The 13,360-nt window shown below is 37.4% G+C and overlaps 1 protein-coding gene across 1 annotated transcript; it reads right to left on the bottom strand.

The window, feature by feature from the left end:
* Positions 1 to 2,263: 2,263 nt before the first annotated feature.
* On the bottom strand, positions 2,264 to 9,259 carry LOC108670246. Its single transcript, XM_047885388.1, has 8 exons — positions 9,100 to 9,259; positions 8,555 to 8,593; positions 7,987 to 8,178; positions 7,042 to 7,188; positions 5,732 to 5,884; positions 4,543 to 4,731; positions 3,621 to 3,823; positions 2,264 to 2,578 (listed from the first exon to the last, which is right to left on the bottom strand). Exons 1-8 carry the CDS (start codon positions 9,257 to 9,259, stop codon positions 2,408 to 2,410), a joined length of 1,254 nt encoding a protein of 417 aa, XP_047741344.1. The 3' UTR covers positions 2,264 to 2,407.
* Between the last annotated feature and the right edge of the window lie 4,101 nt (positions 9,260 to 13,360).

Below are 13,360 nucleotides of genomic sequence, written 5' to 3'. Positions count from 1 at the left end.
GCGACAAACAACATCTTCATCGCTTCAGCATCTATGTGCTCGTAAGAGCGTCTGATCAGTCCAAGTCGTTTATTGGCTTTATTAACTTGAGCCGCAATATGCCTCGAAAGTTTCAACTCATTATCGACATTAACTCCTAAATCCTTTTCCGTTGTCGACTTCGACATCATCACTCTGTCGTTAAAACCATGTCTTCTCATACTGTAATCTTGCTGTTCATTATACTTGCCAAGGTTGATTACTTTACATTTGTCAGCGTTAAAACGCAGCTGCCACTTATCAGCCCAGTCAACCAGCCTGTCAAGATCACCTTGCAACTGTACTTTTTGCGACGTATTCTTCACTGTATTATAAATTTTTGTGTCGTCAGCACATAGCGAGCAAGCGCTAGACACATCTTCTGGCAGATCGTTTATAAACGCAACGAATAAATCAGGCCCGAGAACGCTTCCTTGTGGAACGCCGCTGCGCACTGAAGCCCAGTCTGATTTGGACCCATCGAGGGTCATATAAGAACAATGAGGCAGAAGATTAAAGCTGTTGCATCACAAGATGAAAGTTATGACGATGGCTTGTGCAGAACAAGAAAAAGCTTAAAGTTTCTGAATTTGAAGATGCAAGGTCTGGTGGTGGTCTAAGGAAGATGAGGCAAGGGATGAAGAATAATGAGTCTCAAGATGAATGCTCCTGCGGCGGCATGAGGAGAGTGAGGCAGGTACGGGAGGGTTTGAGTTCTGATGATGATGTCAGGAGATGAGGCGAGGACCGAAGCTTGTTGAATCACAAAATGACAGTTCCAACGAAGATGCCATTAAGGTGAAGCAAAGTCCCAAACTTTATGAATCGCAAGGGGAAAGTTCTGACGGTGGCATGGGTAGGGTGAGGGGAAATCTGAAGGAAGGAAGAGAGGGTCCAGGGCCATCGCGGTAAGATGCATATGCGTATTCGTTATTGCTGTATGTGCTGCTGATGTGATGTTAATTACCGTGCAAATGTACTTCATGTGCTCACTATATGAAGCTGATAGCTAAACCTTAATATATTATCTAATAGTAATACTATTTTTTGCATTTTAGTATGTAATTTGTTATACAAAGAGGATTTTTATTTAATTTTGTAAGGTTAAATTTAAAAAATGACTTATTGAACAGAGTAAACTTTATTCTGAACATTGAAAACCGTTTACAGAAACTAAGGATAGCTGAAAGTAAGGATCGTTTCAGTTTAATGAGATGTTATCTAATAATAAATGTATCTATGCAGTAGTAGTAATAGCTCGCCTGCTATTCACATCCTACTATCAACATTGAATAAATCAGTTCTGTCGGTTAAAACTTTGTACATTTACTTTGAAACTTATTTTCACTAATTGGAAACTCAATAGTTCTTATTTAATCATGAGTATTGTATAATATACGTGCGTTGAAAAAAACGCAATGCGAACGCTTATAATATTCGTGGTAAACTAGTGCTCAGTGGCGGAATTTAAAGAAAGAGACTGCATAACCTTCTCGCACTCGTTCGCTTCTTGCTATATTATAACATGATCTCAGTGGACAGGTATAGGTATTCGTGCCATGATTAGCATCTTAATTTTGCTTGAATAACAAAAGCACCATAAACAAATAATCGTAAAGAATAAATCGTTTTTTTCTCGTCTTCTGCCCACTAACTCCTGGAATTTTTACGTAAATTTGATGATGACTTCTGCCAGTTCTTTCAACATCGTATTTACAATCTATGGAACTGAATTCTTAGGAAAATTCAACAACTGCAAAATTACAATTAACGCTAGAAACTTGATGAGAGGAAAAAATATCCTCGTATAAAGTTTTGGATAATGCACTGGTCGAAGAAAATAAAACTTAAACCCCTCTTAGAACTCGAACTTAACCCAACGAATGTTGAAGGATCCATTAGGAAAATCGTTGCCTTACAAAAACGCCAGGTGAAATAACACGTTATTATATTAGCAAACTCAAGAACAAGGCTTAATTTTGAGTTTTCATATCATTAACAACACTGAGTATATTATAATCCTGATATCTTTGCTACATTTATATACTGCCGCTATCTACAAATTTAAGCATTAACGAAACAGGATGAGGATGGTTGACATATCTCATGCGATTCCGTCAATCTTGAATACGCTTGATAGATGAAATTACTTTTTGGGCTGTTTTTCAGATGAATGTTACTTTTTGGGCTGTTTTTCAGATATATAAAATTAATTTTTAGGCTGTTTTTCACATAAATAAAATTACTTTTTGGGCTGTTTTTCAGATACCTATATAAAATTAATTTTTGGGCGGTTTTTCACTTTAAGTTGACCGTATACTTCCCCATTCCTATCAATCTTAATGTTATGCTACTTCTACATTCCCGTTAGGCTTCAAATGTTATAGAATTACTCATAACATTGGGATGGGAAAGAAATGTGTCGAGGCGGACGTCTCTGGCGGTTCTCAACGCCCCGGAGTGCAACTGAACTCTCCGGCCTCGCCTGCCCGCGGTAACCTCGAGACATTTTCGAGGGGATGGCGCTGGCATAATTTTCGTCCGACGAGGAGCCTTCCACCTTGGTGAAAATTATTTTTACATTTTTAATCTTCCGTCAGATAAAGAGCGCTCATCATCCTACAAATAAAAATTCACAGATAAAATCGTGGTAAATAAATAGGCCTAAATAAATAATTTTCGTCCGACGAGGAGCCTTCCACCTTAGTAAGAATTATTTTTACATTTTTAATATTCCGTCAAAGAGCCCTCATCATCCTACAAACAAAAAATCACAGATAAAATCATGGTAAATAAATAGGCCTCCACAAGAGGTCAGTCAAAAATTAATTTCGAATGATATTAAATTCAAACCACATACTTTTGAATAGATTTTCTTCAATCGTGCTTTGTTGTGAATTTAATTATCTTCATTACGGGTGATAAAGTTTGAGAAAAAAACAATTATTACAATTCACATTTAAACATAGATAATATTGGCTTTAATTAATGTAATTATTTTAGCTTATTGAAAATAAATTAAAGTAAGATAGGGCAGAGTAAACGGGATACGATTAATTTCCAGCAAGGTCATATTGTGACGAATGTTTGCGACTAAATCAATTTATTGTATTTGTAGTTTTTCCAAGATCGTGAATTTCATATGAATTTATAGATTGAACTTCAATGTTCTACAAATTCACAGATATTCCCTCACAATTATTGCTCACTAAAGAATCAACAACATGACCGCAATATTGAAATATTCTGCATTGAAACTGAAGGAGGAGTAAGTTCCATCGGTTCGTGTAAAAAAATGTGAATTTATAAACGTTTTAAGGTGTAAATGAGTTCCGGGTTCGTAAAATAGCTGATTCGCTTCCTCAGTTCTCCGTAATAACATAGTGATGTCGGCCCTAAAGAGTAGGCCTGATGTGGCCTGTCGCCGATTCTTGAACTTTTCGTGACTTGTTCACAGATGATCTAAAATCGTTTCATTTAACCGGATCTTTTAAAATTTTAATTTTAATAATAAATATAATATATTTAAAGGATATATTTAATATTGAATTTTTTAATTTAATGATAAATTTTACAAATTTTTATAACAGGAAAGAGCTTACAGCATTAGGGCTGTCGACATTATTGAGCGACGGTATTTGGTACACAAGAGTAGCGTAGCTCCTCTGGCTCGTGTCCTCTGTATAGGCCCCGTCCCTCGCCTCGTACGGAGGTCGGGACAGCGGGGCTTGGGGTATCGGTGATAGCGCCCCTAGATGGTAGGTGCTGTCCGCGTAGTGATACACGTCCGACTCCCCTGGGTAATCTGAATTTAATAGGATTTTGCTGCTAACGGTAGAATATGGCTAAAAAAAATTCATTAATTAACTAATATTTCACAATAATTTGCAATTTCTAATATGGTATGAATGCCATTAATGGTTTAGAAATTTCAATTTTGCGTTGTTCTGTAAACTTCTTAGTTAACTCAAATTTCGACTCAAATTTCAGGAATTTTGAGAGCGAACCTTGAAGCTATACAATGGATTTTACATACGAAGCCATTTCATTTATAAATACGGACCGTGAATATACAATGTCAAATTTGAACAAAGTGTAGATGGGTCGCATCGAGTACTTCTTCAAATGAGAGTAAATAAAATTATTCAACGAAAATTTAAATTGTAATCAGAATTTCATTCATAACTGTTTCAGGCGACGCATCTGGAATAAAAATAGCAACAAGATACACACCCCCGAAGCGATGATCTGTCTCTCTCTTCAAAACTGTCCTTATTTAAGTTCCTTAGTTAAGAAATTAAATAATAAGTAGATAAGCAGCCTCATAACAACTAATAACATTCAATGAAATGAATGCAGCAATAATCAAAATTAACATATACTTATCAACAAAATAATTACAAAACGTATTATTTCTAGCAGTATATAGATCATGGTTTGAGTTTAAGACGGAACTTCTTGTGGGTCAACCTTATATAGTTCAACCATGATATAGATTGTCCAAACACAAGGAGGTTCTTTTACCATTCCGAACGTCGTCTACGTTCGGCAAAGGCTGCGGAAATCTTTGGAAATGTGAGCGCGCCTTGACTGGGTTTTCGAGGTCCTGTTTCTCCCTGAGCATGGAAGAGTCGTGGCCGTCCTGAGCAATCTTCGATGCTCCGCCATCAGCCACTTCGTCATCAGCAGGGTTGTGTTTTGTCACGGTTTTGCCTGAAGAAAATATGATTATAAAGAAAACCCACTCTTTGTTCGGGGGATTGTTCGGAATGAAAACGCGTAGATGACTGTAACGGTTTCTGATAACAAAGAATGGACATTTTGAACGCAAAGTTGAGGTTAGTCGAAATTATAAACAAATAGAGAAAATAATAGAGGTAAAAACAATAAAATGGTCATAACGTAAGAAAATATTAACGTATAAAATTGCTGAACAATCTAGGGCAAAATTGACTACAAACTGAGCTCATCAACTATGGTCCTACCTAAAAGGTCCCAACCTTATGTACACGGGAGAAGTATGTTCAGTAAAAAATTCTTTACAACGATTGCATGAACATCAACCTAAGCCTCATATCTGCAAAGCAAAAAATGGCACCAGAAAAAGCGTGCACGAATAAATTTATCTACTGCATCGGAAATGATACTGAAGCGTGCACGAATAAATTTATCTACTGCATCGGAAATGATAATAAGAGGAGTACGAAAGAAATTGTAATGAATTATATGAGAGATTTTAACGTAATAGAATTTCCGTTTTTTATGTTGTTAAAGCAAAACGCTTATTGAAGATTAAAATGAATAAATAAATTGATTTTAAAATTAATTTTTTACAGCAGCGATTGAATCCATCAACAATATGTCCGATATAAAAAAAGTATAGGTAATATTGATATTAATGCAGATAAGATTGAAATGAATGAGGTATAAATAGATTGGGAGAAACTTGAAGCAATTGCATTGAATGAGGCTATTCGTACCCGTAACTTCTGTTCCCAAAAAAAACAAATATTATTAGTATTAATTTCGTTCATCTCTAAGTTAAAATAAAATTTTTTTATCGCAAAACTGCGGTGGCATAGTTGTCACAAGTGCCATGTCAAGTCCACCATAGCTGCGGTCAAACCAAACAGAGGTACAAATCTCAGTTCAGTTTTCTGGCTTTCTCTCTAAGTTCTGAATAAATAACGACCCCGCGCATGCTAATGCTGACTTCTCCTGACGCAGATGCAGATCCTGACGAGTGTGGCCATTAGGGCGAGTGTGGACAGCGCCATAGGGATGAGAATGCGCAGGTCGCGCCACAGCGGCGAGTTGCGATCGTCTCTGCTTTGACCGCTGGGACCGCCCCATGCCGTCGGTGATCCTGAAAAAATATAACTCAGTACTCACTGCAGTGAGTGCCAGAGAGCGCATTTTCTCGTCGACGAAGTGGAGTCACGGACGGACAGACGGACATGGCGAGCACAGTTGCGCATTTTTTTCAGTAACTGAGAAAACGCGCTAAAAACAGACAACAGCATTTCTATGCTTATTTGTACACAAAATTTGTGAATTTCAGCCCAAGTTTTGGGCCTATCGTGACATGATTACTACATTGGATACCTATTTACGTGGTTATCGATAGTTCTCAGTAGCTGATATGTCCGATGTCAATCAGGCGCCTCATTCTATTCATAATTATAATATTCTAAGTTGAGATCATCCGTAATTAAAACGTAATATTTACTAGATGTGGTAGAGAATGACGGAAAAGTACTAAACCTGAGTCAGTATGGACGACGTCAAGTGCCAGAAAAGGAACCTTAATAAGGCCTCATGTAACTAACAAGCACGTCGCAATGTAACTTGCGTTGGAGCTACTCAGATCTAACGGTCGACGTCTTAACCTAATACCACTAATATAACTCATGTATCCACCCTGTCTCAAGATAAGTTCTCTAGACAGATGATGTCTTATTTATCCTTCACGCGCTTGGTATCCTGTCCTCAGGTTCAGGTAAAACTACTTATATAACCAGTCAGGTGGCGCTTAATATGGACGCTTGACAGATATGGCCGAAAAAATACATTGACATGATAACTAACATGAGTGCTCTCTTGGCATGAACAATATAATTTGAAGTAGTGAGACTAGTCGTGTACTGCTACCATGTATTTGCCTCGGCTCTGATATCTGTTAAATAGCTGTCTCAAAAGGTCCCTATATTTACTGCCTAAACGTTGTGACCTCAAGTTTTGGAATTACTTTTAATCTTGGTCAATTTTTCACAAGTATACGAGGTTAACAGCACAGTCCATCGAAAGAAAATTGTATATATACGGTAACTCAGTACTCACTGCAGTGAGTGACAGAGAGCGCATTTTCTCGTTGACGAAAACGTGAACTAACGAACAGACGGACGGACATGGCGAGAACAATAGTGCATTTTTTCCATAAATGAGAAAATGCGCTAAAAACCTCACTAAAAATTTAAAAACTGATGAAATATAACTCGAATAATTTTAGGACGTGTAACTCACCATCAGTTTGTGGTAGCGGGGTAGAGATGGAGTAGAGCGCCCTGGTGGCGCCGGCTGCGTTGTGCGCCGTAACCTGAATGTCGTAGTCCCCCCCGCCCGACAAGCCCGTCACCGCGAACGTCCTGCTCGGCAACACCTCCGAGCTCACTGAAACAAAATGAAGTGCATGCTAAGCGATTAATTTATTTACTTGAAACCTATTTTCTGTTCACTTTTATGCAAAAACGGCACAGTTCCGTGCATTACGAAATACTGAAACAAGGCAGGGTGGCCCAGTGGTTACAGTTCAGAGTACCAGTATTGGCGCCGAGAGGCGCGGGTTCGATCCCAGCTCTGGGCGCCAGTTTCTGGTCAGAATCGGCAAGGAGGCTGGGCGGTTAAGCACAGCAGAATTGTAGCAGTGAGTTGCGAGTTCGAGACCGCAAAATGCTGTAAATGTTCTGCGAAGTTAAGAATCAGCGACAGGCCTACGGCCTAATAAGCGCTGAAACCGCTATTTATAAGTCATAGATACTAGAATACTACGAGTGTTTGCCGTAGACTTTCATAGCACATATTTGACGTCCCATGCCATGAAACATCTCATGAATTGCGCTATATGCTAAATGAGCCGCAAACTTTTAGTTCTACGTCGCTTTTCTTCACTGCTATTTTATGGTCATCATTCCTACATGAAAATGACCGCTTATCACTTAAACAAACTCGAATGGTACGTTCAGTTATTGGCCACAAACATCAGAGTTTGATATTTCGTTCGATGTAAATACATTTTTCAAATGAGCAAACCTTGATTGTTCATAGTTTGGTACACATTAAATTCATGCCATTTTGCATTTATTTTTGAGCTTTATTATCACTTATTAGTGAAATTATCACTTTGAGCTGACCCGTGATCCCATTTTTTCATCAATTTTTTAGCTTTGGAAATTATCACTTTGAGCTGACCCGTAGTCCAGTGGTTGTTGGAGTCGCGGAGCTGGACAACAAAGTGGGAGATGGGACAGCCCCCAGAGTCCCACTGGGTGAGGTACAGGGTGGCCTGGGTGCTGTTGCTGGTCACGAACTGGAACAGCGGGGGAGCCACGGGAGCTTGGCCCTTCGTGCGAGCCGTCACAACGCTCGACGGCTCGCTCGAGCCTGGCATAATGACGCTCACGTGAAAAATTTATTGTGAAATTTATAGATTATTCTTGTTCTAGGCAAACAAAACCTTTTGCACGAATTAAGATCATTCGCTTAATTCGTAATGAATTAAATTCACTTTAAAATAAACATAACTTCATATTCTCAAAATACATTAGTGTTTTAGTGAGTAGTAGTCATTATTCAAGTCATCTTGGTACACCATGAGATGGTCTCTCAAAAATAATTTATCCACACCAACAAGCGGGCAAAAAAATCAGACATTATATATAATTTCGTGCAAATTTGCAGGCATTTCCTATATCGTTGTGTGCAGTGATGTATCAGACATTACCTATATCGTTGTGTGCAGTGATGTATCAGACATTACCTATATCGTTGTGTGCAGTGATTAGATACAAACCTCGAGCTTGAGGACATCATGTCTAGGGGACTTGTACGTGCTGATGCAGAGATGTGACGACATCGCTCGAAATTTATCAACAAGTTCACAGCGTGCGTGTAGGGCAACAAGTTTGTTTTCTACCTGTTCAACGGGATTAAATATATCGGGTTTGATTGATCACTATTTGACTAATTGTCCACAGCACAAACAAAAATTTTAATTAAAAGCTACCATTGTAAAATTGCATTTCATAAAAACTTTCCCGTGAAAACAACAGATGAATGATAAAATGAGAATACATATTTTTGTTGGTTGGTTCATATTTAAAATAATTAAGTCCCGTTGACATTAAAACCTAAATATAAAATATTTCAATGCTAACCTTGAATAACTCCAAACTTGCTTGTAACAGCGTGTGATGGAAAACAGTTTCGTACAAAACAAGTGCCTAACCATGAAATATTTCAATATTAACATTGAATAATTCCATATTTGCTAGTAACAGCATGTGATGGAAAGCACTTTCGTACAAAACAAGTTCGTTACTGAGAGGTAGACAGTCAACTCGTTGCCAGTTACCGGCGCAGCCTCTCGTCTCAAGTGAATGCTGTCAAGTGCAGCTTCAAGGTTAGGCTCCGCGTCTTGTTCATTGCTAGGAAACTTCTTCGCGTGACCGTGTATTTCTACCATATTCATGTAACAAGGGAACGATAATGTTCTAGATAAAGTAAAGTGGTATAGAACTGATAAATAAAGTGAAAAAGTGGTGTAGAACTGTTTTAGTTGTTTTTTGTATAGTTAGGTTTATTATTTTATAAACATGCCTATCTGATGGGCGAATTATCCCAAAATTTTTATCATAAAAAGAAAAGTTTCCTACAACTTTGCGGTCGTCTCTATTTTGAAGACGTTGTATTTTTCAGGCTTCGCCTGTTCCTCTGGACTGTGGAGCCAACAATAATGCTGAAAACTTTTATTTCAATTTATATTCAACAAACAAAGGTCACAGTGTTTGGTAATGAGTATGGGTCTCAATAATATGCATGGTATATGAATCGAAATCAATTTAATCATATCCAACCGAGTGTAAAAATACTTTCCCACACTCATTATATGCGTCAAGAACAGAAATCAAACTTGAATAAACAAATATGAACAGCTATTTTTCTTTTTCAATTAATGGATAACTTAGCAACACAAAAATTTTTCCTCAGCATAATAGTGACTTAAATCTAGAATATATTGTAGTCATTAGTTCAGGCATTGACAGCACGACTTCGCAACACTTGGTTTGCTTATTCATAACTGCCACTTTTAAATCCTGCTCAGCGTTGAGCCGAGGCCTACATTTTGTTTTTCGAGACGTCGCGGCTGAAAAAAAACTATTCTTTGTAGATACAATGTGCAAAGAGACCTCGAAATACAAAGCTCTCTGCCCAGTCAATGAACTTTCATAATATAAACTTCGCTCTATGTATGAGCAGTGAGACTCGGCCTCGGGATGGAATTAGATGTTATCTTTAAAAAAATTTTCACTCCGGCGTAACAGAAATGCTCTAAAGAAGAAATTAATTAAATGAAGACCATTGCAAACCGGAGCAATATTTCATTGCATATATCGTGTTCTCTTATTAAAAATTAAAACGCAATCACGTTTTAGCCAGGCAGAACCCAGGCGATCAAACAATGTCACCTGCTTACAGGTGCCGGACAAATTCACGCCCGGTCTCACGGCCAAACTTCAAATTCAATGACCAAGGAATATATCCCGAACTAATGAACGAAGCTCGATGACACTAAGTATTTATTAGGAGCTAACGGTGATGTTCAGCTCGTAAAAATGATTTCCATTTAATAGAATAGAATAGAAGTGTCGGCATTGAAGAAATAGCCCGTGGCCTGTTGCCGATTCTTGTACTATTCGTGACTTGATTCCACAAGGGACCCGGCTTTTTGAACCCGATCTTTCCTGAACAGACGATCGATTGAAAAAGCTGCTGGAATTATTGCCAGGTCCGTAAGGTGCTAGTCATTTCAAGACTGAACATATGCTCCTGCATAGCTTCGTCTAGACTTTTCTTGAAGGCGTTCGCACTCGGAGCGTCAACGATGCTATGAGGGAGGCTGTTCCACATGTCGGTGGCTCGAAGCGAGAAGAAATGTTGTCGCATGGATGTGTTGCAACGCAGTTTTAGTTTTTAGTTTTTAGCCCTGGCCCCTGATATTAATTCTTATTTCAAATACTAGTAATCATTCTTGTATCATTCTTGATGATACAAGAATCATCCTAATAATAAGAATCATCATAATAATGAGAATCATCAATAATCATTCTTGATCTTGTATAAACCGCGGGTATACCTTTATACCGTCAACTCTTCTCCCTATTATTATTATTATTATTCTCCCTCTGCCCAACTTCCCACCCCTTAAACTGATTTCCATTATTTTCCACCAATTATTCTTCCTTCATTAAGTGATTGCGACACTGGGCATTTAAATCACAGGTTAGTTATAATGTTTTACGTACACAAGTGATATTTTGATCATTATTATTATATTAATTAAATTACCCTGGCATATTGCAAGATTTATAATTCAAATTTATTTCTTATACAGTATACATTTATTTCAATCCTGAGACTGCCAGCCTAAATTTATTTTAGCCGGCTAATTGAATATATTAATTAAATAAATATTCAATTGGAAATTTATTTCTACATCATTCCTTCGTCACCTGTTCTTTCAAACCGCCACCTTCAACTTCTTGTGAACCGTATTCTGAAGATCGAATTTTGGGATTTGGCTCTTAACGACTGAACTTTGTCTGCTTCACAATGAAGCAAAACTATTCCAAATTAAACTCAACATTTTGTTGACAAAATTAAAATAAAAGTTTCCTTGATTATTTTTTTAATTTTACACCTTGTCTATTGTGTGAAAACCTCACAACTTTTATTTCCATTCGACTTTTATTCCCTCTCGACTTTTACACCCAATAAAATTTTACTCACATTAAACTCTTATTCCGATTCGAATTCTATTCCTATTCGAGTCCTATCACTCAACTCTAACTCCTTCAAAATTCATATTATTTTGAAAATTTCATTAAAAAGATTAAAAGAATAAAAGTTGAGACAATAAGAGTTATTTTCACCTAAAACTCGACTCCAATCCCTTCGTAAGGCGCTTGGGAACTACAAATGACCTTAAAAAAGTTAAGGCGGAATTCCAGCCATTTCGATAAAGTTTATCGATTAAGATCATTATCCTACGGCAATCATTGCCTCCACATTTGCCCACGATGCTTCAATTTTCGAGACCAGGGGCCATACTTTCAAAACTCGCTAAGTGAACGTAAGTACTTACGCTCTATTTTCTTGTCTGTGATTGGTGGATTTGACTTGAAAGGCCGTCAATGATTGGCTGATGAACTTACGATCTCTTAACTTTTTTGAAAGTATAGCCCCTGTGCCTTCCATCGCTCTTCAAACGAGGATTGCGTAGAAATTTTGTTTGTATTTAAAACCCTAGCGGTGATTTTGTAACTTCAGTTTTGTTGTTAATTTCGCTACTAAATATAATGCAATTCGTTCTAAAAAAAATTTATGGCCCGTTGTTCTTTTATGAATAGATTGCCTCATAAGTTTATGAAATAAAAATATAGTTTCAAGACAACTAACTTTAACCTTATTATGTGCAGCAAAGATTATCTTCTCGATGAAGTTCTGTCTAAATTTCACCGCTCTAAATGAATTAGTTTTTAATAGAAGTCATTCATCAGATAAGCTACATTAAAATGTCATTCACTCGTTTACATTTGATAGATTGTATCTTTAAATCCTGACTGATTTAAAGATACAATCTAGAATTTCATATTAAGTGCACATGAGAAACCCCTTCACAAGATGCATTGTTATTCAGGCAAAATGGTTAGTAAATAATAATATTAATATTAATTAATAACCATTTTGCCTGGCTAAACAATGCATCTTGTGAAGGCTTTTCTCATGTGCACTTAATATGAAATTTTAGATTCGTCCTATTCTTTAGCACGCGCAGCTTACTAGGGCGCTGCGACTAGCATAGGCCATCATTAGACGATGAAAGCTTTTACCAGCTTGACTAACCGAGCTTACCTCAATAATTTTGAAAGTAGCCACTATACCCGAGGCTGTTGTACCTGACTTGTTTGTACAATTATTGTGTATATATGTATGTTATATATTTCGTTTAATTTTAATAAATGTTTCGACTTCGCCAGAAACCGTTGGCAAACTCCACGCATGTCAAATTATTCTACCCTAAGAAGATTCTCGATACAAAGTTCTTCACACATCTAAAATCACCAAATATACTTTCTTATCTATCATCGGTGTCTTGTATATAACATCAACTATGACAACTGCTTGTGTAATATTGAAATCTTCAACACAACATTAATATTTTTTTTAACTTAAGGAACGAGAACGAGACCAGACGTTTCCCGGACATCTACCAGCGGGCCTCACGGTAGATATGCAAGATATGGTGGTATGACAAAATAAATATTTAACAATAGTGTGGCGGTGGTATGACAAAATGAATATTCAAAGGCAGTGCGGTGGTGGCATGACAAAATAAATACTCAAAGGCATTGCGGTGGTGGCATGACAAAATAAATATTCAACAGTAGCGCGGCGGCGGTATGACAAACTAAATATTCAACAATTATACGACTTCAACAGAACCTCTCAACACGAGCCTTTACAGCGCAGCTGAGATGCGGCTAGCTACAACACCAAACATGTC

The sequence above is a fragment of the Hyalella azteca genome, unplaced genomic scaffold (genome assembly GCF_000764305.2).
Source record: "Hyalella azteca isolate HAZT.00-mixed unplaced genomic scaffold, Hazt_2.0.2 contig17793, whole genome shotgun sequence".
In the NCBI taxonomy this organism is placed as follows: Eukaryota; Metazoa; Arthropoda; class Malacostraca; order Amphipoda; family Hyalellidae; genus Hyalella; species Hyalella azteca.
Note: the sequence above shows the minus strand (reverse complement) of the source record. Positions and strands in the feature narration are given on the sequence as shown.